The sequence below is a fragment of the Oncorhynchus mykiss genome, chromosome 10 (genome assembly GCF_057628025.1).
Source record: "Oncorhynchus mykiss isolate SJ-2025 chromosome 10, ASM5762802v1, whole genome shotgun sequence".
Classification (NCBI taxonomy): Eukaryota; Metazoa; Chordata; class Actinopteri; order Salmoniformes; family Salmonidae; genus Oncorhynchus; species Oncorhynchus mykiss.
In genome coordinates, this window is record NC_143031.1 from 73671592 (window position 1) to 73697423 (window position 25832).

General features: G+C 46.9%; 1 protein-coding gene across 3 annotated transcripts in view; it reads left to right on the plus strand.

Moving 5' to 3' along the window:
* The window catches only part of LOC110534796 (dolichyl-diphosphooligosaccharide--protein glycosyltransferase subunit TUSC3), a 104206-nt gene that overhangs the window by 15809 nt on the left and 62565 nt on the right, over window positions 1-25832 (plus strand). For 2 of the 3 annotated variants that reach the window (XM_036933870.2, XM_090188658.1), the window contains exons 2-3: window positions 22443-22612; window positions 25632-25749. In XM_036933870.2, the coding sequence (XP_036789765.1) occupies window positions 22443-22612; window positions 25632-25749 (288 nt within the window). The remainder of the gene's footprint in view (window positions 1-22442; window positions 22613-25631; window positions 25750-25832) is intronic. The other variant, XM_090188660.1, reaches the window with a different exon arrangement.

Consider the following 25832-nt stretch of genomic DNA (forward strand, 5'->3'; position numbering starts at 1 on the left):
ATCCAGACATTGAAATGGACCCTTTTCATCCGACCCAGATGTTCAGTGGGGTAGTGGTTTTAGGATGGCTAGTGGTCACTGCTGCTACTGGAGAGATACTGGCTTTGCAGGTTTTTGTTCCAGCCTTGTTCTAACAGGACCGATTCAAATGAATCCACTGCTCATCAGGACCTTGATTGGCTGAATCAGGTGAGTTAGAAGGGCTGGAGCAAAAGCCTGCACACTCAGTAGCTCTACAGGAGGAGGGTTGGCCATCCTTGTTTCAGAGGACGATTGGCCGTCCTTGTTTCGAGGACGACTGGCCATCCAGCCTTGTGTCAGAGGAGGGTTTGGAGGTGGTGAGTGGAGGGATCAGTGAAGTGCTGAAATGAGAGTCCCAGGTGGCAATCCCCTTCAGAGAAAGGATAAGGAATACTTTTTGGAATCCAGGTGCCAAACCAAGGTTACCGCGTCACTGCAGGAGAATAGAAACAAAAGGTAGAGAGGAAGCTACTTGGGTGGAGCATGGGTCAGTTGGTGGAGCATGGGTCAGTTGGTGGAGCATGGGTCAGTTGGTGGAGCATGGGTCAGTTGGTGGAGCGTGGGTCAGTTGGTGGAGCGTGGGTCAGTTGGTGGAGCGTGGGTCAGTTGGTGGAGCGTGGGTCAGTTGGTGGAGCGTGGGTCAGTTGGTGGAGCGTGGGTCAGTTGGTGGAGCATGGGTCAGTTGGTGGAGCATGGGTCAGTTGGTGGAGCGTGGGTCAGTTGGTAGAGCGTGGGTCAGTTGGTGGAGCATGGGTCAGTTGGTGGAGCGTGGGTCAGTTGGTGGAGCGTGGGTCAGTTGGTGGAGCATGGGTCAGTTGGTGGAGCGTGGGTCAGTTGGTGGAGCGTGGGTCAGTTGGTGGAGCGTGGGTCAGTTGGTGGAGCGTGGGTCAGTTGGTGGAGCGTGGGTCAGTTGGTGGAGCGTGGGTCAGTTGGTGGAGCGTGGGTCAGTTGGTAGAGCGTGGGTCAGTTGGTGAAGCGTGGGTCAGTTGGTGGAGAGTGGGTCAGTTGGTGGAGCGTGGGTCAGTTGGTGGAGCGTGGGTCAGTTGGTGGAGCGTGGGTCAGTTGGTGGAGCGTGGGTCAGTTGGTAGAGCGTGGGTCAGTTGGTAGAGCGTGGGTCAGTTGGTGAAGCGTGGGTCAGTTGGTAGAGCGTGGGTCAGTTGGTGGAGCGTGGGTCAGTTGGTGGAGCGTGGGTCAGTTGGTAGAGCGTGGGTCAGTTGGTAGAGCGTGGGTCAGTTGGTAGAGCGTGGGTCAGTTGGTAGAGCGTGGGTCAGTTGGTGGAGCGTGGGTCAGTTGGTGGAGCGTGGGTCAGTTGGTGGAGCGTGGGTCAGTTGGTGGAGCGTGGGTCAGTTGGTAGAGCGTGGGTCAGTTGGTGAAGCGTGGGTCAGTTGGTGGAGCGTGCGTCAGTTGGTGGAGCGTGCGTCAGTTGGTGGAGCGTGGGTCAGTTGGTGGAGCGTGGGTCAGTTGGTGGAGCTTGGTGCTTACAATGTCAGGGTTGTGGGTTGGATTCCCACGGGGGAAATGTATGTACTACTGTAAGTCACTCTGGAGAAGGGCGTCTGCTGAATGACCAAAATGCACATTTAAAATGAGAGGGACAGTGGCGAAGGACAGATAGAGCGAACAATGACACACTGAGAGACACATGCTTTTGTGGACTGCCTATTCCTTGGGCCACTTCAGAGTCAATAGTCCGCCCTCGTCACTTCTCAACCAATGTTGACTGATAGGTGTAGAATCCACGACAATGGCCGACCTAGTGAACCAACCACAAAAACATGATTGTTTTTCTCTCTGTGTGTGATTCCATCTTTCTCTGTGTTTGTCTGTTTGTCCATCAGCCCTTAAACCTCCCACCTCGCTGCTGTTGTTGTATCTGACGTCTACTAGCTCCAGAGATTTCTCAAACCCATTTCCCAAGAAGTTCTCAATTTTGCCTTGAGAGATGAGGGTCAGGCCAGGTAAATAGGACGCTCTTACGGAGGGTAACGACCATGTTGGATTGTTTTCGTCACCTTTGGTCCGTAGTACCTTTGGGACGGGTAGGGGGGTGGTTGGGGATGGGGTGGTTGGGGAGGATTAACCTCTTTCTGCCAGATAAGGGGGGAATAGAAATGTGTGATCATGAGACCGACCTCCTTCCCTCCTTCCTCCCCGGTTTCTAAACGGTCTGGCTCAGTAGGATTGATGTCCTTTTGTGGTGAGTCATCCCGGGACAATTTCTCAAAATCCCCCCACTCAATAGGGAATTCCAAAGCCGGCAGCGCTTTGACCTAGCCATTTTCAATCACGCCGTTTGTAGTACCCACTGCTGTTGTTGTCGTCGTTGGCCCAAGAGTAGAGAGAGAAGGGAGGAGAGGGAGAGGAAGTGCTTGCTCTCCGTGTAATTTGTTCCCCGTTGCGGTTTCTCTGTGAGCAATAAATAGCCTCTCTGTCCGAGTGGCTTACCAAGGATGTGTTCTGCTCTCTATAGTGAGGTCATACAGTAGGTCTTGAAATTAATCTCAGTTTAACAAAACATTTTAACTAGAAATAACCGAGTACTTGAGTATTGCACCTCGCATATTGCCAGCAATCACGGCACAAAATGACTGGCCTTTCTTAGGCAGTCTAACAACATCCACCCAACATATGCGACGGACGGGCTTGTTGTTTTTTAGCATACTCCTGAATATTCATAAACGACTTTAATGCAGCTCCAAATCACATTTGCACTTGACTTCACGTGGTGCAGCGACCGTGATGATTGCAGCGTGTCAGTATGCGTCCGGCGTCCTCAGTAAAACATGTTAGCAATAAGGTTGCGAGGGAGAGGGCGATGAGTGAAGGGAAGAGAGGAGAGATAACTAATGCAAATGGCAGCAGAGAGGAATATGACAGAGTGGGTCACACAGGAAGGCTGGGTCTTCTACAGCTGTCCCAGCACTGCATGGGGCGACAGGGGGAGAGAAGAGAACCGCAGGAGGACAGAGATGGAGGGGCGACAGGGGGAGAGAAGAGAACCGCAGGAGGACAGAGATGGAGGGACGGGAGATAATCGAGAGGAAGGAAGCGGTGGGAAAATAGATGGAATGAACAGAAGAGTGGTTGAGAGAGATTCAGAGAGAGTGGAAGGGGGGAGGATATGAAAGGGAAGTGAATAGGAAAAGAGACAGAAAGAACAGAAGAGTGGTTGAGAGAGATTCAGAGAGAGTGGAAGGGGGGAGGATATGAAAGGGAAGTGACTAGGAAAAGAGACGGAAAGAAAGGAAGAATTTTTGGGAACAATAGCAGGGAGATTGAGGTTTTCAGAGTCATGTGTCTACCACTACATTTACATGTGTCTACCATGTCCACAGTGTGTCCGGATTCCCTTTTCCTGTGTTATATTACAACGCCACTATGCATTATACCAACAGTAGAATAGGCTAAATATGATAACGCAACAACTGATGGCAGTAGCTAACCTATGTAGCTAACCTATGTAGCTAACCTATGTAGCTAACCTATGTAGCTAATTCCTGTATCTAACCTATGTAGCTAACTCCTGTAGCTAACTCCTGTAGCTAACCTATGTAGCTAACTACTGTAGCTAACCTATGTAGCTAACTCCTGTAGTTAACCTATATAGCTAACCTATGTAGCTAACCTATGTAGATAACTACTGTAGCTAACCTATGTAGATAACTACTGAAGCTAACCTATGTAGCTAACTACTGTAGCTAACCTATGTAGCTAACCTATGTAGCTTACCTATGTAGTTAACCTATGTAGCTAATCTATGTAGCTAACCTATGTAGCTTACCTATGTAGTTAACCTATGTAGTTTACCTATGTAGCTTACCTATGTAGCTAACCTATGTAGCTAACCTATTTAGATAACTATTGTAGCTAACCTATGCAGATAACTACTGAAGCTAACCTATGTAGCTAACTACTGTAGCTAACCTATGTAGCTAACCTATGTAGCTTACCTATGTAGTTAACCTATGTAGCTTACCTATGTAGCTAATCTATGTAGTTAACATATGTAGCTTACCTATGTAGCTAATCTATGTAGTTAACCTATGTAGCTTACCTATGTAGCTTACCTATGTAGTTAACCTATGTAGCTTACCTATGTAGCTTACCTATGTAGCTTACTTATGTAGTTGCAAGAAACGCTAAAAGAATTGCAAACGGATGAACTCTTAGCCAAACAAAAAATAGTTTTTCTAAGTGAAAAGCTTGCTGGCTAGCATTTATGAGGCCAGCAAACACGTGCCTCAACGTATTTCCTCCAACGTTATAATGAAAAGGTGCCAGTAAGGAATGAACAGAAGAGTGGTTGAGAGAGATTCAGAGAGAGTGGAAGGGGGGAGGATATGAAAGGGAAGTGAATAGGAAAAGAGACAGAAAGAACAGAAGAGTGGTTGAGAGAGATTCAGAGAGAGTGGAAGGGGGGAGGATATGAAAGGGAAGTGACTAGGAAAAGAGACGGAAAGAAAGGAAGAATTTTTGGGAACAATAGCAGGGAGATTGAGGTTTTCAGAGTCATGTGTCTACCACTACATTTACATGTGTCTACCATGTCCACAGTGTGTCCGGATTCCCTTTTCCTGTGTTATATTACAACGCCACTATGCATTCTACCAACAGTAGAATAGGCTAAATATGATAACGCAACAACTGATGGCAGTAGCTAACCTATGTAGCTAACCTATGTAGCTAACCTATGTAGCTAACCTATGTAGCTAACCTATGTAGCTAACCTATGTAGCTAATTCCTGTAGCTAACCTATGTAGCTAACTCCTGTAGCTAACCTATGTAGCTAACTCCTGTAGTTAACCTATGTAGCTAACCTATGTAGCTAACCTATGTAGATAACTACTGTAGCTAACCTATGTAGATAACTACTGAAGCTAACCTATGTAGCTAACTACTGTAGCTAACCTATGTAGCTAACCTATGTAGCTTACCTATGTAGTTAACCTATGTAGCTTACCTATGTAGCTAATCTATGTAGCTAACCTATGTAGCTAACCTATGTAGCTTACCTATGTAGTTAACCTATGTAGCTTACCTATGTAGCTTACCTATGTAGCTAACCTATGTAGCTAACCTATTTAGATAACTATTGTAGCTAACCTATGTAGATAACTACTGAAGCTAACCTATGTAGCTAACTACTGTAGCTAACCTATGTAGCTTACCTATGTAGTTAACCTATGTAGCTTACCTATGTAGCTAATCTATGTAGTTAACCTATGTAGCTTACCTATGTAGCTAATCTATGTAGTTAACCTATGTAGCTTACCTATGTAGCTTACCTATGTAGTTAACCTATGTAGCTTACCTATGTAGCTTACTTATGTAGTTGCAAGGAACGCTAAAAGGATTGCAAACGGATGAACTCTTAGCCAAACAAAAAATAGTTTTTCTAAGTGAAAAGCTCGCTGGCTAGCATTTATGAGGCCAGCAAACACGTGCCTCAACGTATTTCCTCCAACGTTATAATGAAAAGGTGCCTCTCGGTCCCAAAACACAAGTTTTCTGGAGACTTGTGGGAGGAGTGATGATGACGTCGCCCACTGTGTGCGCTTTCGGTAGCCTGATTGTGTCCAGACTGAGGAGAGATCCACACACAATGCAGCCCTGACCACCTCCTGAAGTGGTCAGACAGATCTGAACACAATCACACCACAAAGCCACTTTTGTGCGTCTAGACCCGTCTTTTCAATGTGATCTTTGCATTCTGATAGCAGAAGTGGCATGTAAATGTCAGGCCTAGGCACGACCACGGAGAGCCGCCACATTTCCCTCTAAGGCAGACATGCCCAGACATGTTCAACAACTGGACTCCCCAGTTATGTGACATTAACATAAACCAACTGAGGACTTCCTCCCAGTCAGCTCTCTAACTAGTTGATCGTCATTATGTCCTTTAATGTGTAAGTCCTTACAACTGATACCTTTTGTGTAGAGAGGTGTGTGTGTGTGTGTGTGTGTGTGTGTGTGTGTGTGTGTGTGTGTGTGTGTGTGTGTAGAGGTGTGTGTGTAGAGAGGTGTGTGTGTGTGTGTGTGTGTGTAGAGAGAGGTGTGTGTGTGTGTGTGTGTGTGTGTGTAGAGAGAGGTGTGTGTAGAGAGAGGTGTGTGTGTAGAGAGGTGTGTGTGTGTGTGTGTGTGTGTAGAGGTGTGTGTGTATGTAGAGGTGTGTGTGTGTATGTAGAGGTGTGTGTGTGTGTGTAGAGAGGTGTGTGTGTGTGTGTGTGTGTGTGTGTGTGTGTGTGTGTGTGTGGAGAGGTGTGTGTGTGTGTGTGTGGGTGTGTGTGTAGAGGTGTGTGTGTGTGTGTGTGTGTAGAGGTGTGTGTGTGTATGTAGAGGTGTGTGTGTGTGTGTGTGTGTGTGTGTGTGTGTGTAGAGAGGTGTGTGTGTGTGTGTGTGTGTAGAGAGGTGTGTGTGTGTGTGTAGAGAGGTGTGTGTGTGTGTGTGTGTGTGTAGAGGGGTGTGTGTGTGTGTAGAGGTGTGTGTGTAGAGAGGTGTGTGGGTGTAGAGAGGTGTGTGTGTGTGTGTGTGTGTGTGTGTGTGTAGAGAGAGGTGTGTGTGTAGAGACCTGTGTGTGTGTGTGTGTGTGTAGAGGTGTGTGTGTGTGTGTGTGTGTAGAGGTGTGTGTGTGTGTAGAGAGGTGTGTGTGTGTAGAGGTGTGTGTGTATGTAGAGGTGTGTGTGTGTGTAGAGAGGTGTGTGTGTGTAGAGGTGTGTGTGTGTGTGTGGAGAGGTGTGTGTGTGTGTGGGTGTGTGTGTAGAGGTGTGTGTGTGTGTGTGTGTGTGTAGAGGTGTGTGTGTATGTAGAGGTGTGTGTGTGTAGAGAGGTGTGTGTGTGTAGAGGTGTGTGTGTGTGTGTGTGTGTGTAGAGAGGTGTGTGTGTGTAGAGAGGTGTGTGTGTGTGTGTAGAGAGGTGTGTGTGTGTGTGTGTGTGTGTGTGTGTAGAGAGGTGTGTGTGTGTGTAGAGAGGTGTGTGTGTGCGTGTGTGTGTGTAGAGAGGTGTGTGTGTTTGTGTAAAGAGGGGTGTGTGTAGAGAGAGAGGGTGTGTGTGTAGAGAGAGGTGTGTGTGGTGTGTGTATGTAAAGAGGGGTGTGTGTGTGTGTAGAGAGAGAGAGGTGTGTGTGTGTGTAGAGATGTGTGTTTCTGTGTGTGTGTGTAGAGATGTGTGTGTGTGTGTAGAGTTGTGTGTGTGTAGAGATGGGTGTGTGTGTAGAGAGGTGTGTGTGTAGAGATGGGTGTGTGTGTGTAAAGATGTGTGTGTGTGTGTGTAGAGGTGTGTGTGTTTAGAGATGGGTGTGTGTGTAGAGGTGTGTGTGTAGAGAGGTGTGTGTGTAGAGAGGGGTGTGTGTAGAGAGGGGTGTGTGTAGAGAGTGGTGTGTGTGTAGAGGTGTGTGTGACCAACACACCCAAAATACCCTCCTTGGTTAGCGTTGCTGTTTCACCTGTGGGCCTGATTTGAAGACGGCTCTGACACGCCCACCTGTTGACTCACTGGTTACAGCCATAGGGGTGGCTGGTGGGTAGAACGAGGGAAGGAGGAGGAGGGGAGAGATTACTGGCTCTGAGACAGCATGATGCATTGTCCCGGTAACCTTATCTCTTGGCTACAGTCAGTTACCCCGCCGCTTTACAGTCGTCACCGCAGCAACGCCAATTAGACATCCTGTAATCCCGTCTTCACAGGTTAACGACGGGGATGGGACCGGCGGTGGTGAGCTCTGCAGGGGTGTTGTTGGGTTTTCACGTTTCATTTTGAGTGGCAGGGCTTAGTGACCTTTGGATCGGACGTCATTGAGTCTTGAAGTTCGATGGCCAGAGTTTGGATTGACCTAGGCTTTGTCCCAACTCCCAAATGGCTCCCTATTCCCTACTATATATTAACTGAAACACTTTTGGCCAGGTGTTAGGGAACACTATTAATAATATTCCTATATGGTGCCATTTCGGATTTGCCCCTGGACCAGTTGCAGTACTTTAGCTCTTGTACTTTGCAGTTACAAGTCACAGTTTGACACAAAATGGCTTCCCTGCAGTCAGAAATCCAAGATTAGATGATATTGTTTCTTCTACTCAAGAGGCCCGAGGAGTCCTGGATGATGCAGTCAGGGCTTTCTGTGTGTCCGTTTGGCTTTCCCTCCCTCTCCTTTTTTCTCTCTCTCCCTCTTTCTACTCTCTCTCTTTCTTTTATGACCTCTCTGGAGAAGCCACTAGCTACCTAAGAGTCAGTATGACTCTCTTTCTCTCAATTCAATTTAAGGAGCTTTATTGGTATGGATACATTATGTTTACATTGCCAAAGCAAGTGAAATAGATAATAAACAAAAAATAGACACTAAACATTACACTAAAGAGCCCACCCCCCTCCTTCTCTCGTCTTGTCACACCTTCTCATATACCTCCCTGCCCTCACCTCGTTTCCTCTCCCTCCCTCCTCAACAGCATAATACATGTTTAAGTCGAGAGATAGGTTTACTAAAGATTCAGTCTACTGCAGTGCCTGCAGTCTAGAAACAGTAGCCTCTAAACCTGGAACATCTGACCTGAGACCTGAGGGGGAGTCAGGGCTTCAAATTCACCAAGTGTCAACAGGGAGGTGGGCGAACAGAAATGCACACTTACAGAAATATACACATACACACTTACAGAAATATACACATACACACTTACAGAAATATACACGTACACACTTACAGGAATATACACATACACACTTACAGAAATATACACATACACACTTACAGAAATATACACATACACACTTACAGGAATATACACGTACACACTTACAGGAATATACACGTACACACTTACAGAAATATACACACACATACACGCGCATGCACACACACGCACACACACACACACACACACACACACACACACACACACACACACACACAGAGACACGACACGACACGACACATACACATACACACACATAAATACACAGGCCACTGGAGCAGAACAGAACATATGCTGTTAAACACACACTGGTCCATGATTCACTAACTGCCCTATGTTGCCAAACCAGATGGAAGAGAGGATATGTTGTTAGCAGTAATGGTTAATGTTGTTTATAATGAAGAGACAATGTAGAGTGTTTAGACGATGTTTATCTGTAGGTGTAGGTCGGTTATGTTGACCATGTTCATTAGATGTAGGTCAGTTATGTTGACCATGTTGATTAGATGTAGGTTGGTTATGTTGACCTTGTTGATTAGATGTAGGTCAGTTATGTTGACCATGTTCATTAGATGTAGGTCAGTTATGTTGACCATGTTGATTAGATGTAGGTCGGTTATGTTGACCATGTTGATTAGATGTAGATTGGTTATGTTGACCATGTTGATTAGATGTAGGATCTGTTATGTTGACCATGTTGATTTGATGTAGGATCTGTTATGTTGACCATGTTGATTAGATGTAGGATCTGTTATGTTGACCATGTTTATTAGATGTAGGTCGGTTATGTTGACCATGTTGATTAGATGTAGGTCGGTTATGTTGACCATGTTTATTAGATGTAGGATCTGTTATGTTGACCATGTTGATTAGATGTAGGTCGGTTATGTTGACCATGTTGATTAGATGTAGGTCGGTTATGTTGACCATGTTTATTAGATGTAGGATCTGTTATGTTGACCATGTTCATTAGATGTAGGTTGGTTATGTTGACCATGTTTATTAGATGTAGGTCGGTTATGTTGACCATGTTGATTAGATGTAGGTCGGTTATGTTGACCATGTTGATTAGATGTAGGTCAGTTATGTTGACCATGTTGATTAGATGTAGGTTGGTTATGTTGACCATGTTGATTAGATGTAGGTCAGTTATGTTGACCATGTTCATTAGATGTAGGTCAGTTATGTTGACCATGTTGATTAGATGTAGGTCGGTTATGTTGACCATGTTGATTAGATGTAGATTGGTTTTGTTGACCATGTTGATTAGATGTAGGATCTGTTATGTTGACCATGTTGATTAGATGTAGGATCTGTTATGTTGACCATGTTGATTAGATGTAGGTTGGTTATGTTGACCTTGTTGATTAGATGTAGGTCAGTTATGTTGACCATGTTCATTAGATGTAGGTCAGTTATGTTGACCATGTTGATTAGATGTAGGTCGGTTATGTTGACCATGTTGATTAGATGTAGATTGGTTATGTTGACCATGTTGATTAGATGTAGGATCTGTTATGTTGACCATGTTGATTTGATGTAGGATCTGTTATGTTGACCATGTTGATTAGATGTAGGATCTGTTATGTTGACCATGTTTATTAGATGTAGGTCGGTTATGTTGACCATGTTGATTAGATGTAGGTCGGTTATGTTGACCATGTTTATTAGATGTAGGATCTGTTATGTTGACCATGTTGATTAGATGTAGGTCGGTTATGTTGACCATGTTGATTAGATGTAGGTCGGTTATGTTGACCATGTTTATTAGATGTAGGATCTGTTATGTTGACCATGTTCATTAGATGTAGGTTGGTTATGTTGACCATGTTTATTAGATGTAGGTCGGTTATGTTGACCATGTTGATTAGATGTAGGTCGGTTATGTTGACCATGTTGATTAGATGTAGGTCAGTTATGTTGACCATGTTGATTAGATGTAGGTTGGTTATGTTGACCATGTTGATTAGATGTAGGTCAGTTATGTTGACCATGTTCATTAGATGTAGGTCAGTTATGTTGACCATGTTGATTAGATGTAGGTCGGTTATGTTGACCATGTTGATTAGATGTAGATTGGTTTTGTTGACCATGTTGATTAGATGTAGGATCTGTTATGTTGACCATGTTGATTAGATGTAGGATCTGTTATGTTGACCATGTTGATTAGATGTAGGATCTGTTATGTTGACCATGTTTATTAGATGTAGGTCGGTTATGTTGACCATGTTGATTAGATGTAGGTTGGTTATGTTGACCATGTTCATTAGATGTAGGTTGGTTATGTTGACCATGTTTATTAGATGTAGGTCGGTTATGCTGACCATGTAGAGTGTTAATCTGGAGGTGTAGGTTGGTTATGTTGACCATGTTTATTAGATGTAGGTTGGTTATGTTGACCATGTTTATTAGATGTAGGATCTGTTATGTTGACCATGTTTATTAGATGTAGGTCGGTTATGTTGACCATGTTGATTAGATGTAGGTAGGTTATGTTGACCATGTTGATTAGATGTAGGTCAGTTATGTTGACCATGTTGATTAGATGTAGGATCTGTTATGTTGACCATGTTGATTAGATGTAGGATCTGTTATGTTGACCATGTTTATTAGATGTAGGTCGGTTATGTTGACCATGTTTATTAGATGTAGGTTGGTTATGTTGACCATGTTCATTAGTTGTAGGTTGGTTATGTTGACCATGTTTATTAGATGTAGGTCGGTTATGTTGACCATGTTTATTAGATGTAGGTCGGTTATGCTGACCATGTAGAGTGTTAATCTGGAGGTGTAGGTTGGTTATGTTGACCATGTTCATTAGATGTAGGATCTGTTATGTTGACCATGTTTATTAGATGTAGGATCTGTTATGTTGACCATGTTTATTAGATGTAGGATCTGTTATGTTGACCATGTTCATTAGATGTAGGATCTGTTATGTTGACCATGTTTATTAGATGTAGGTCGGTTATGTTGACCATGTTTATTAGATGTAGGTTGGTTATGCTGACCATGTAGAGTGTTAATCTGTAGGTGTAGGTTGGTTATGTTGACCATGTTGATTAGATGTAGGATCTGTTATGTTGACCATGTTTATTAGATGTAGGATCTGTTATGTTGACCATGTTTATTAGATGTAGGATCTGTTATGTTGACCATGTTTATTAGATGTAGGTCGGTTATGTTGACCATGTTCATTAGATGTAGGATCTGTTATGTTGACCATGTAGAGTGTTAATCTGGAGGTGTAGGTTGGTTATGTTGACCATGTTGATTAGATGTAGGATCTGTTATGTTGACCATGTTTATTAGATGTAGGATCTGTTATGTTGACCATGTTGATTAGTTGTAGGATCTGTTATGTTGACCATGTTTATTAGATGTAGGTCGGTTATGTTGACCATGTAGAGTGTTAATCTGGAGGTGTAGGTTGGTTATGTTGACCATGTTTATTAGATGTAGGTCGGTTATGTTGACCATGTTGATTAGATGTAGGTTGGTTATGTTGACCATGTTCATTAGATGTAGGATCTGTTATGTTGACCATGTTTATTAGATGTAGGTCGGTTATGTTGACCATGTAGAGTGTTAATCTGGAGGTGTAGGTTGGTTATGTTGACCATGTTGATTAGATGTAGGATCTGTTATGTTGACCATGTTGATTAGATGTAGGTTGGTTATGTTGACCATGTTCATTAGATGTAGGTCGGTTATGTTGACCATGTTGATTAGATGTAGGATCTGTTATGTTGACCATGTTCATTAGGTGTAGGATCTGTTATGTTGACCATGTTGATTAGATGTAGGATCTGTTATATTGACCATGTTGATTAGATGTAGGATGGTTATGTTGACCATGTTCATTAGATGTAGGATCTGTTATGTTGACCATGTTGATTAGATGTAGGTCGGTTATGTTGACCATGTTGATTAGATGTAGGATATGTTATGTTGACCATGTTCATTAGGTGTAGGATCTGTTATGTTGACCATGTTGATTAGATGTAGGATCTGTTATGTTGACCATGTTGATTAGATGTAGGATGGTTATGTTGACCATGTTCATTAGATGTAGGATCTGTTATGTTGACCATGTTGATTAGATGTAGGTCGGTTATGTTGACCATGTTGATTAGATGTAGGTCGGTTATGTTGACCATGTTGATTAGATGTAGGTTGGTTATGTTGACCATGTTGATTAGATGTAGGATCTGTTATGTTGACCATGTTTATTAGATGTAGGATCTGTTATGTTGACCATGTTGATTAGATGTAGGTCGGTTATGTTGACCATGTTGATTAGATGTAGGATCTGTTATGTTGACCATGTTGATTAGATGTAGGTCGGTTATGTTGACCATGTTCATTAGATGTAGGTTGGTTATGTTGACCATGTTTATTAGATGTAGGTCGGTTATGTTGACCATGTTGATTAGATGTAGGTCGGTTATGTTGACCATGTTTATTAGATGTAGGTCGGTTATGTTGACCATGTTTATTAGATGTAGGTCGGTTATGTTGACCATGTTTATTAGATGTAGGTCGGTTATGTTGACCATGTTCATTAGATGTAGGTTGGTTATGTTGACCATGTTGATTAGAAGGGCTGATTTCTGGGCGGTGAGATCTTCATCTGATGGGATGTGTGATAGTCTGTGGAAAAATACCACATTCCTTTCTAATTCTGGGATTTGTTATTTTTCGGCGACACATTTACACGTCTGTTAAAATATTGAAAATGACTAAATGCCAGTGAGATACCAGATGCTTGCTGTACCTACGAGGTACCTTGGCAGTGAATGCTGCCAGGATACACTACCCACTGATTCCCAGTCATAGAGCTATCCCATGAGTACACAATGTGTGTGTATCCCCGCGCTGACTTCTGTGAGTGTGTGAGGGAGGCGACACTTCCGACGGAAGTGGCGATGTGCTTCGTCTCCGTGAAGCGGACGCTCACCAGGGATCAAGCTGTCAACAGTCTTCCGACACGTCACTTTAGTTAGCCACCTGGTGAAGGAGAGTGTGTGTGTGTGTGTGACTGTGTGTGACTGTGTGTGACTGTGTGTGAGTGTGTGTGAGTGTGTGTGTGAGTGTGAGTGTGTTTGAACTGAGACACTGCAGAGACATTGCTGTTGGGGTGAATGAAGGTTGTTTAGTCAGTGCCTGTCAGACAGGGGAAGAGAGAGAGGTATCACATTGTGATGGTTTTGGTGGAAGATACTGCCCCTTGTGGCCAAAACAGAGTTTTATTTAATGGCTGCATGGTTAGAACTAGACTTGAGTCAATTTAATAGAGAATGCTGACATTGGCTGGTCTTCTTTGTTGTTTGTGCAGCGTTTCCTCCTCCTCCATCTTTCTTTGTTTATTCTCTCTCTCTCACTACTTCTCCCACCTAATTTTATCTTTTGCTCTCTCTCGCCCACTCTATCCACCCCTCTCTTATTTAGTTTCTCTCTCTCTCTTTCTGTCTTTCATTTGATCCCTCTGGTTCTCATCTTCTGCCATCCCCTCTCTCTCTCTCTGTCTCTCTCTCTCTCCCCTATTCTCGCTCCCTCCATCTTTCCTCTCCAGTGCCTTTGTAATAGTCTTTTATATCTCCATCCCTCCTTCCATCGCTCATCTCGTGTGTGTGTGTGTGTGTGTGTGTGTGTGTGTGTGTGTGTGTGTGTGTGTGTGTTGACCGGTGCATCATTAGCGCTGTGTGTGATTGGCAGCAGGCCTGACAGGGCCTCCTATGGGGGGGAGGCAGTGGAGGGAACCTGCCGCTCTGCTCCGCAAGGGAAGACTGCCAAGCGTTCTCTCTCACACACTGAGACATGCATCCATCCATGCACAATAATGGCATGTTGTGTCTCTATGCAGGGTTGTGTCTTTGCCCCCTACTGTATCAAACATCCTAGCCTGTCAGAAACCTTTCACCCTCCCAGTAAAATATCTTTCATTTAGCCTCACACTCACTAAGACAGTCAGTCTCAGTCCTTTTTGTCAACTTTGGACTCCTACAAAATCCAACCGTTAAATTATTCAGCGACTTTGCCGCTCGCCCTCTGATCCCTCCCTCTCTTGACGTGTCCATTTGATGAGGATTAATAGAAACCGTATAAATCAGGAAATAAATACAGAAAAGTTGATGACAGCCCTCATCTGCTGTTAGAGAGAGAGAGGGGGGAGAGTAGCGAGAGAGAGAGAGAGAGGGGGGAGAGTAGCGAGAGAGGGGAGAGTAGTGAGAGAGAGAGAGAGAGAGGGGGGAGAGTAGAGAGAGAGGGGGGAGAGTAGAGAGAGGGGGGGAGTAGAGAGAGGGGGGAGAGTAGAGAGAGAGGGGGAGAGTAGAGAGAGGAGAGTAGAGAGAGAGAGAGGGGAGAGTAGACAGAGAGAGAGAGAGAGAGAGAGGGGAGAGTAGACAGAGAGGGGGGAGAGTAGAGAGAGAGGGGGTGAGAGTAGCGAGAGAGAGAGAGGGGGGAGAGTAGAGAGAGAGAGAGAAGGGAGAGGAGAGAGAGAGGGGGGAGAGTAGAGAGAGAGAGAGAAGGGGGGAGAGTAGCGAGAGAGAGGGGGGAGAGTAGCGAGAGGGAGAGGGGGGGAGAGTAGAAAGAGAGAGAGGGAGGAGGAGAGAGAGAGAGAGGGGAGGGTAGAGAGAGAGAGGGGGGAGAGGGGAGAGTAGCGAGAGAGAGAGAGAGGGGGGAGAGTATAGAGAGAGAGAGAGAGGGGGGGGGAGAGTAGAGAGAGAGAGAGGGGAGAGTAGCGAGAGAGAGAGAGAGAGAGAGAGAGAGGGGAGAGTATAGAGAGAGAGAGAGGGGGGGAGTAGAGAGAGAGAGGGGAGAGTAGCGAGAGAGAGAGAGAGAGGGGGGGGAGAGTACAGAGAGAGAGAGGGGAGAGTGGAGAGAGAGAGGGGGGAGAGTAGAGAGAGAGAGGGGGGAGAGTAGAGAGAGAGAGAGGGGAGAGTAGAGAGAGAGAGGGGGGGGGAGTAGAGAGAGAGAGAGGGGGGAGAGTAGAGAGAGAGAGAGGGGGAGAGTAGAGAGAGAGAGAGGGGAGGAGAGAGAGAGAGAGGTGAGAGAGAGAGAGAGAGAGGGGAGAGTAGCGAGAGAGAGAGAGAGAGAGAGAGGGGTGAGAGTAGAGAGAGAGAGAGGGGAGAGTAGCGAGAGAGAGAGAGGAGAGAGAGAGAAGGGGGGAGAGTAGCGAGAGATGGAGAGGGGGGAGAGTAGAGAGAGAGAGAGGGGGGAGAGTAGAGAGAGAGAGGGGGGAGAGTAGAGAGAGAGAGAGGGGAGAGTAGAGAGAGAGGGGGGAGAGTAGAGAGAGAGAGGGGGGAGAGTAGAGAGAGAGAGGGGAGAGTAGCGAGAGAGAGAGAGAGGGGGAGAGTATAGAGAGAGAGAGAGAGAGAGAGGGGAGAGTAGCGAGAGAGGGGGGAGAGTAGAGAGAGAGAGGGGGGAGAGTAGAGAGAGAGAGGGGGGAGAGTAGAGAGAGAGAGGGGGAGAGTAGAGAGAGAGAGGGGGGAGAGTAGAGAGAGAGAGAGAGGGGGGAGAGTAGCGAGAGAGAGAGAGAGGGGGGAGAGTAGAGAGAGAGAGAGGAAGAGAGACAGTAAAGAAGGGTAGGGGGAGAGAGAGGAGGAGATACAGAGTAAACAAGGATGGGGGAGAGAGAAAGGAGGAGAGACAGAGTAAAGAAGGATGGGGGAGAGAGAGGGGGGGGGGGTGAGTATAGAGAGAGAGAGAGGGGGGGGGGGAGTAGCGAGAGAGAGGAGGAGAGACATTAAAGAAGGGTAGGGGAGAGAGAGGAGGAGAGACAGAGTAAAGAAGGATGGGGAAGAGAGAGAGAGAGGAGGAGAGACAGAGTAAAGAAGGATGGGGAAGAGAGAGAGAGAGGAGGAGTGACAGAGTAAAGAAGGATGGGGGAGAGAGAGAGGAGGAGAGACAGAGTAAAGAAGGATGGGGGAGAGAGAGGGGAGGAGAGACAGAGTAAAGAAGGATGGGGGAGAGAGAGAGAGAGGAGGAGAGACAGAGTAAAGAAGGATGGGGAAGAGAGAGAGAGAGGAGGAGAGACAGAGTAAAGAAGGATGGGGGAGAGAGAGAGGAGGAGAGACAGAGTAAAGAAGGATGGGGGAGAGAGAGGGGAGGAGAGACAGAGTAAAGAAGGATGGGGAGAGAAAGAGAGGAGGAGAGACAGAGTAAAGAAGGATGGTGGAGAGAGCGAGGACGAGATACAGAGTAAAGAAGGATGGGGGAGAGAGAGGAGGAGAGACAGAGTAAAGAAGGATGGGGGGAGAGAGAGGAGGAGAGATAGAGTAAAGAAGGATGGGGGAGAGAGAGAGGAGGAGATACAGAGTAAAGAAGGATGGGGGAGAGAGAGAGGAGGAGAGAGAGTAAAAGAGGAGAGGGGAAGAGAGAGAGAGGAGGAGAGACAGAGTCAAGAAGGATGGGGGAGAGAGAGGAGGAGAGACAGAGTAGAGAATGATGGGGGAGAGAGAGGAGGAGAGAGAGCATAAAGAAGGATGGGGGAGAGAGAGAGGAGGAGAGACAGAGTAAAGAAGGATGGAGAGAGAGAGAGGAGGAGATACAGAGTAGAGAATGATGGGGGAGAGAGAGGAGGAGAGACAGAGTAAAGAAGGATGGGGGAGAGAGAGAGGAGGAGAGACAGAGTAAAGAATGATGGGGGAGAGAGAGAGGATGAGAGACAGAGTAAAGAAGGATGGAGAGAGAGAGGAGGAGAGACAGAGTAAAGAATGGTGGGGGAGAGAGAGGAGGAGAGACAGAGTAAAGAAGGATGGGGGAGAGAGAGAGGAGGAGAGACAGAGTAAATAAGGATGGGGGAGAGAGAGAGAGGAGGAGAGACAGAGTAAAGAAGGATGGGAGGAGAGAGAGAGGAGGAGATACAGAGTAAAGTAGGATGGGGGAGAGAGAGAGGATGAGAGACAGAGTAAAGAACGATGGAGAGAGAGAGGAGGAGAGAGAGTAAAGAATGATGGGGGAGAGAGAGGAGGAGAGACAGAGTAAAGAAGGATGGGGTAGAGAGAGAGGAGGAGAGACAGAGTAAAGAAGGATGGGGGAGAGGGAGAGGAGGAGAGACAGAGTAAAGACGGATGGGGGAGAGAGAGAGGAGGAGAGACAGAGTAAAGAAGGAGGGGGAGAGAGAGAGGAGGAGATACAGAGTAAAGAAGGATGGAGAGAGAGAGAGGAGGAGATACAGAGTAGAGAATGATGGGGGAGAGAGAGGAGGAGAGACAGAGTAGAGAATGATGGGGGAGAGAGAGGAGGAGAGAGAGCATAAAGAAGGATGGGGGAGAGAGAGAGGAGGAGAGACAGAGTAAAGAAGGATGGAGAGAGAGAGAGGAGGAGATACAGAGTAGAGAATGATGGGGGAGAGAGAGGAGGAGAGACAGAGTAAAGAAGGATGGGGGAGAGAGAGAGGAGGAGAGACAGAGTAAAGAATGATGGGGGAGAGAGAGAGGATGAGAGACAGAGTAAAGAAGGATGGAGAGAGAGAGGAGGAGAGACAGAGTAAAGAATGGTGGGGGAGAGAGAGGAGGAGAGACAGAGTAAAGAAGGATGGGGGAGAGAGAGAGGAGGAGAGACAGAGTAAATAAGGATGGGGGAGAGAGAGAGAGGAGGAGAGACAGAGTAAAGAAGGATGGGAGGAGAGAGAGAGGAGGAGATACAGAGTAAAGTAGGATGGGGGAGAGAGAGAGGATGAGAGACAGAGTAAAGAAGGATGGAGAGAGAGAGGAGGAGAGAGAGTAAAGAATGATGGGGGAGAGAGAGGAGGAGAGACAGAGTAAAGAAGGATGGGGTAGAGAGAGAGGAGGAGAGACAGAGTAAAGAAGGATGGGGGAGAGGGAGAGGAGGAGAGACAGAGTAAAGACGGATGGGGGAGGGAGAGAGGAGGAGAGACAGAGTAAAGAAGGAGGGGGAGAGAGAGAGGAGGAGATACAGAGTAGAGAATGATGGGGGAGAGAGAGGAGGAGAGACAGAGTAAAGAAGGGTAGGGGGAGAGAGAGGAGGAGATACAGAGTAAAGAAGGATGGGAGAGAGAGAGAGAGGAGGAGATACAGAGTAAAGAAGGATGGGGGAGAGAGAGAGGAGGAGAGACAGAGTAAAGAAGGATGGGGGAGAGAGAGAGGAGGAGAGACAGAGTAAAAGAGGAGAGGGAGGAGAAAGAGGAGAGAAAGAGAGAGTCCTAGATTTCTTTCTGCAACACTGATGTTATAATTGAAGGTGACATTACAGACAGGCGGTGACATGGACGAGGAGGAGAGACAGAGTAAAGAAGGATGGGGGAGAGAGAGGAGGAGAGACAGAGTAAAGAAGGATGGGGGAGAGAGAGGAGGAGAGACAGAGTAAAGAAGGATGGGGGAGAGAGAGAGGAGGAGATACAGAGTAATGAAGGATGGGGGAGAGAGAGAGGAGGAGAGACAGAGTAAAGAAGGATGTTGGAGAGAGAGAGAGGAGAGAGAGTAAAATAGGAGAGGGGAGAGAGAGAGAGGAGGAGAGACAGAGTAAAGAATGATGGGGAAGAGAGAGAGAGGAGGAGAGACAGAGTAAAGAAGGATGGGGGAGAGAGAGAGGAGGAGAGACAGAGTAAAGAAGGAGGGGGAGAGAGAGAGGAGGAGATACAGAGTAGAGAATGATGGGGGAGAGAGAGGAGGAGAGACAGAGTAAAGAAGGATGGGGGAGAGAGAGAGGAGGAGAGACAGAGTAAAGAAGGACGGGGGAGAGAGAGAGGAGGAGAGAGAGTAAAAGAGGAGAGGGGAGAGAGAGAGAGGGGAGGAGAGACAGAGTAAAGAAGGGTAGGGGGAGAGAGAGGAGGAGATACAGAGTAAAGAAGGATGGGAGAGAGAGAGAGAGGAGGAGAGACAGAGTAAAGAAGGATGGGGAGAGAGAGGAGGAGAGACAGAGTAAAGAAGGATGGGGGAGAGAGAGAGAAGGAGAGACAGAGTAAAGAAGGATGGGGGAGAGAGAGAGGAGGAGATACAGAGTAATGAAGGATGGGGGAGAGAGAGAGGAGGAGAGACAGAGTAAAGAAGGATGGGGGAGAGAGAGAGGAGGAGAGACAGAGTAAAGAAGGATGGGGGAGAGAGAGAGGAGGAGATACAGAGTAAAGAAGGGTAGGGGGAGAGAGAGGAGGAGATACAGAGTAAATAAGGATGGGGGAGGGAGAGAGAGGAGGAGAGACAGAGTAAAGAAGGATGGGGGAGAGAGAGGAGGAGAGACAGAGTAAAGAAGGATGGGGGAGAGAGAGGAGGAGAGACAGAGTAAAGAAGGATGGGGGAGAGAGAGAGGAGGAGATACAGAGTAATGAAGGATGGGGGAGAGAGAGAGGAGGAGAGACAGAGTAAAGAAGGATGGGGGAGAGAGAGAGGAGGAGAGACAGAGTAAAGAAGGATGTTGGAGAGAGAGAGGAGGAGAGAGAGTAAAAGAGGAGAGGGGAGAGAGAGAGAGGAGGAGAGACAGAGTAAAGAATGATGGGGAAGAGAGAGAGAGGAGGAGAGACAGAGTAAAGAAGGATGGGGCAGAGAGAGAGGAGGAGAGACAGAGTAAAGAAGGAGGGGGAGAGAGAGAGGAGGAGATACAGAGTAGAGAATGATGGGGGAGAGAGAGGAGGAGATACAGAGTAAAGAAGGATGGGGGAGAGAGAGAAGAGGAGAGACAGAGTAAAGAAGGATGGGGAGAGAGAGAGGAGGAGAGACAGAGTAAAAGAGGAGAGGGAGGAGAAAGAGGAGAGAAAGAGAGAGTCCTAGATTTCTTTCTGCAACACTGATGTTATAATTGAAGGTGACATTACAGACAGGCGGTGACATGGACGTGTGACCCAGACACACTTACAGACACTCACACACACACACACACACACACACACACACACACACACACACACATGCTTAAGAGACCCGGAGGTTAAGTATTAGGCTGTCTACAGAGACTGGTTGAAGAGCACTTCTTCTTGTCTAGACACCAGTGATATCAATCTGGTTGAAACTTCTGCTGAGCAGTTAGTGAGAGCTGTCATGTTTCACTGATACCCTACCATTATACCTGTCAGGAAGACTTCTGGTCACGTTGGACAGTTCAAACACAATCCCTCTACATTATACAGTAACTATCCAGTTAGTGGGGCAGGACATTGGCTGGCTGTTGTCATGGCGACAGCAGAAAGTCTATCACTACACAACTGAAGAGAACTGTGTAAAAAGTAGCAACTGTAATCTCCCGGTGTGAATTTGGAACGGTTCGTCCTTGAGTTGCTGTCCGTTGTGAGTGGAGTGAATGAGACTTGGAGCGAGAGGGCGATGCCACGAGTTATTCTATGTTTTTATTAGACTTTTACTATGAGTTTCTAGACTCTTAACACTAGCCTAAGTTGTTAGGTACTGCGCTTCTGTTCAGAGCTCGTATTCAGTGCACATGAATAGAACTTCAAATGAGAGCCAGGCCGCGAAATAGTTTTTCGACTTCTACCACAATGCCCTTTTGTGAAGGCATACCCTTGAACGTGTAGATTTTCAACAACCACAAAACATAGATTCCGGGAGAGAGTTGTACAGCACAATGGCTGTCACACATCACAACGTTTGATAGCCCCCTTGAGATTTGTGTGCGTGACTCATTCATTCTAGAAAACACCAATTATTTCCTGGTTGACACCTGGTTTAATACTTGGTCATAATGGTTTCTCCTGTTTTCCTTTCCCTTCCTGTTCACCCTTCCTCCCTCGTTTTCCCTTCCCTCTCACCCTTCCTCCCTCCTTTTACCTTCCTGTTCACCCTTCCTCCCTCCTTTTCCCTTCCTGTTCACCCTTCCTCCCTCCTTTTCCCTTCCCTCTCACCCTTCCTCCCTCCTTTTCCCTTCCCTCTCACCCTTCCTCCCTCCTTTTCCCTTCCTGTTCACCCTTCCTCCTTCGTTTTCCCTGCCCGTTCACCCTTCCTCCCTCCTTTTCCCTTCCCTCTCACCCTTCCTCCCTCGTTTTCCCTTCCCGTTCACCCTTCCTCCTTCGTTTTCCCTGCCCGTTCACCCTTCCTCCCTCCTTTTCCCTTCCCTCTCACCCTTCCTCCCTCCTTTTCCCTTCCCGTTCACCCTTCCTCCCTCCTTTTCCCTTCCCGTTCACCCTTCCTCCCTCCTTTTCCCTTCCCGTTCACCCTTCCTCCCTCGTTTTCCCTGCCCGTTCACCCTTCCTCCCTCCTTTTCCCTTCCTGTTCACCCTTCCTCCCTCCTTTTCCCTTCCCGTTCACCCTTCCTCCCTCGTTTTCCCTTCCCTCTCACCCTTCCTCCCTCCTTTTCCCTTCCCTCTCACCCTTCCTCCCTCCTTTCCCTTCCCGTTCACCCTTCCTCCCTCCTTTTCCCTTCCCTCTCACCCTTCCTCCCTCCTTTTCCCTTCCTCCCTCGTTTTCCCTTCCCTCTCACCCTTCCTCCCTCCTTTTCCCTTCCCGTTCACCCTTCCTCCCTCCTTTTCCCTTCCCGTTCACCCTTCCTCCCTCCTTTTCCCTTCCCTCTCACCCTTCCTCCCTCCTTTTCCCTTCCCTCTCACCCTTCCTCCCTCGTTTTCCCTTCCCGTTCACCCTTCCTCCCTCCTTTTCCCTTCCCTCTCACCCTTCCTCCCTCCTTTTCCCTTCCCTCTCACCCTTCCTCCCTCCTTTTCCCTTCCCTCTCACCCTTCCTCCCTCCTTTTCCCTTCCCGTTCACCCTTCCTCCCTCCTTTTCCCTTTCCGTCTTCCTCCCCTCTCATCCTCCTCTCTCCATCCCTGTTGTTCCAGAACATGTTGGTGGAGAAGGTGGATCAGATGATGGAGTGGAGCTCCAGGCGTTCCGTGATCCGGATGAACGGCGATAAGTTCCGGAGGTTCGTCAAGGCCCCGCCCCGGAACTACTCGGTCATCGTGATGTTCACTGCGCTGCAGCCACAGAGGCAGTGCTCCGTCTGCAGGTATGGAACCCCTCCGCGCCGCCACACGACCACAGACAGGAGGCGCTATGCTACACAGCACTGGGTACAGTTTTTGCAGGTTTTTGCTCCAGCCCAGTGTGTTGAGACCATGTGAAATACACTTGAAATAAATAGTGATTTGATTTGAAGATCAGGATGAGCTGTTTATTTGAATCAGGGATGCAGCAGGTAGCCTAGAGGTCAGAGGGTTGTGCCAGTAACCCGAAGATGGCTGGTTAGAATACCCGACTAGGTGAAAGACATGTGGATGACAGTTTGATCCAGGGGCGCTGTACTTCTATGTCTGAACCCTGTAAAACAACACATTTCACTCTACCTATCTGGTGTGTGTGACAATAAAACATAGATTTATTTGATTATCTTGGAACAAAATGATGCACACACAGCAGCCCTTCAGGCCTGGAGTTTCCCACCTCGGCCCAATCAGTCAATACAAGATAATACAAATCAATCATACAGTTGATGAAAGAGACTAAACAGAATAAAGAAAAGAATGATGACCTTTTGTTTGATCTCTAGTGATGACCCATCAACAACTCTACAGAACAGTCAGTCTATTCAGTCTAGATCTACGTTTGGGTATAGGGGGGAGTTTAAAGACAACGACATAGGCTGAAGTCATCATGCCCTTTTGACCTCTGGTGATAGTCCATCAACCTGCCAGTCTGTTCAGTCTAGATCTATGTTTGGCTATGACATAGACGACAGTCAACATGACCTGTTGACGTGTAGTGATGACCTCCAGACAGTGATCTACTCTACATAACAGCCAGTGTGTTCAGTCTAGATCTCCGTTTTGGGGCCCAGTGTCTCACCAGGGTGTTTCTCTCCTCAAGGAGCCTTCACACGGAGAACCCTTCACACGGAGAACCGTTCACACGGAGAACCCAGCCGTTCGCTTCATTGAATAAAGATGACTCCGACCAGGGAATAATCATGTGTATTACGGAAATAGAGGAAGTTAATTTAATCCACACTGACCTTTCCCACTCCCATCATCCTCTCTGTTCCCCGTGACCCATAATGCTTTTTTAATCATCTGCTGTCGACTCAAATCACTTAATTATTTATCTCTCTCTCTCTCTGTTCCTCTTGTTTTTTGTTTTTCCCTCGCCCTCTCTTCCGGCTCTCAACAACGGCAGGGCCAACCTCGACGTATGCATTTATATATCCATTCATATTAAAATGATTCATCTTAACCAGGAAACAAGGTTTCCTTTCAATTTGAGGACGTCACTCCGAAGCGCATTAGTTAATGTCACGCGCCAGCTCTCTCTGCTTCGCAATTGGAACGGACCATTTGCATAAACGATACCATCGCGTCGCTATTCAGCGGGCGCCCAAGACACATTTTGGGTTGTGACCCCCCCCCCGTCAGCGTTCAAAGTACAGACGGGCACCGGGAGGGACTGCTAATCGCCGGGGTCCTCGCACTGCCATCACTCTTTCTTTCATTCTTCTCGCTCTCTTTTCTGTACCACTCTCTCTTTGTTTGTTTCCTTCTCTCCGTCTCAGTTCCTCTTTCTCTCTCTCCCTCCCTCCAATGACGGTACGATTTAAAGTGCACTGTGCTGAAAGCTACTAATTGTTTACAGACTTTAATCACCAAAAGTGCCACCAAACACAACGCTCTCTGAAGAGACACACTATACGTAGAGCAGCGCCAGAGCGCGCAACACTACACACCATATCACTTATGGAGGAGCATGAATAGTACATGAAGTCAATGCAACATTGATGCAAGTCGACATGCAATTTATGGCACTTGTGTTTAATTCCCAACAGAAACGAGTGTTTTGCTACTTGTTTTATTCATGATTTTCTGTTGTCCCGTTTGTTAATTCATGTACTGTAACGTGTGGCAGAGGACATTAAAGTTGTCAGAGGACATTAAAGTTGTCGCCAGACGTTGGCGCTGCGACTTTACGAAGCCATCTGGAGTAAACACGCTTTTATGAGGTTATTTGAGCTCTAAATGGGAAGCTTCAAGACTTCCACAGGCCCAAACTCTCTTTCCACTAGTTTTAAGTGTACTTCTAACTAGGGTTGCATAATTCCTGGAACTTTCAATACATTCCCTGGTTTTTCCGGTATCCCTCTTGGAGAATTCCCAGAAACAGGAGGGAATTATAAAATCCAGAATCATCCAACAAGGATTTGTGGAAAACCAGTGAATTTATTAAACGTTTCAGGGATTTTGAAACCCTACTTTAAACTCCATTACGTCAGATTATATAAAGAAGTTTGCTGTACATTTCCATCTTTTTATCCACCACTGTGACAGACCTGGCGGGCCCACCGCTGTCTGTATTTACCCGTGACAGGTTGAGTGGCTACGGCTCAATTTGCAAAATGTCTGCCGTAATTTCCCCTCTAATTGGCACGTTTTATTTATTTGTTGTTATCGTTCCCCCTGTCATGCCAGTGTGCGGGAACTGCGACGGGCATAAGAAGTGGCAGCAGCGCCAGAGTTAAAAGGAAAGCGATGGGTAGAGACGGTGGTTCGTCGTGATGTTTTCCTCGTCTGTCCAGGACAGGATAGAGCAGACAGTAATTACAGCTGTAGCGACATTCTTCTCACGGCATGGCGTCGTTATCCTTCTCTCTCTGGGGAGGAACATGTGGCATGAGTATCTCTCTCTCTCTCTCGTCCGTCTCTTCCAACTCAAGCCAGCGTGGCCATGATCATCACCAGCATTTACTCATCTGTTTCTTCTTCCCTCTTTCTCTCCTTCTCGTTTGCTCTCCCTCTCTTGTTCAATTTCCCTTTTGCCTTCGTCTCTGCCCCTCTGTCTTCCTCTCCTCTTTTCAACTCTATTTTCTCCCCTGTTCCCCCTCTCTCTCTTCCCCTCTCTCTCTTTCTCTCTCTCTCTCTCTCTCTCTCTCTTTCTCTCTCTCTCTCTCTCTCTCTCTCTCTCTCTCTCTCTCTCTCTCTCTCTCTCTCTCTCTCTCTCTCTCTCTCTCTCTCTCCCTCCCTCCCCCCCTGTCTTTTTAACAGACAAGCTAACGAGGAGTACCAGGTGCTGGCTAACTCCTGGCGCTACTCTTCAGCTTTCTCTAACAAACTCTTCTTCACCGTGGTGGACTATGATGAGGGGGCGGACGTCTTTCAGCAGGTAACCGTCTGGATCTACCCCAGCACCCCTCCCTCCAACCGCCCCCCTCTCCGTTCCCCCGCTCGCTCCCTCCATCCCCAAAG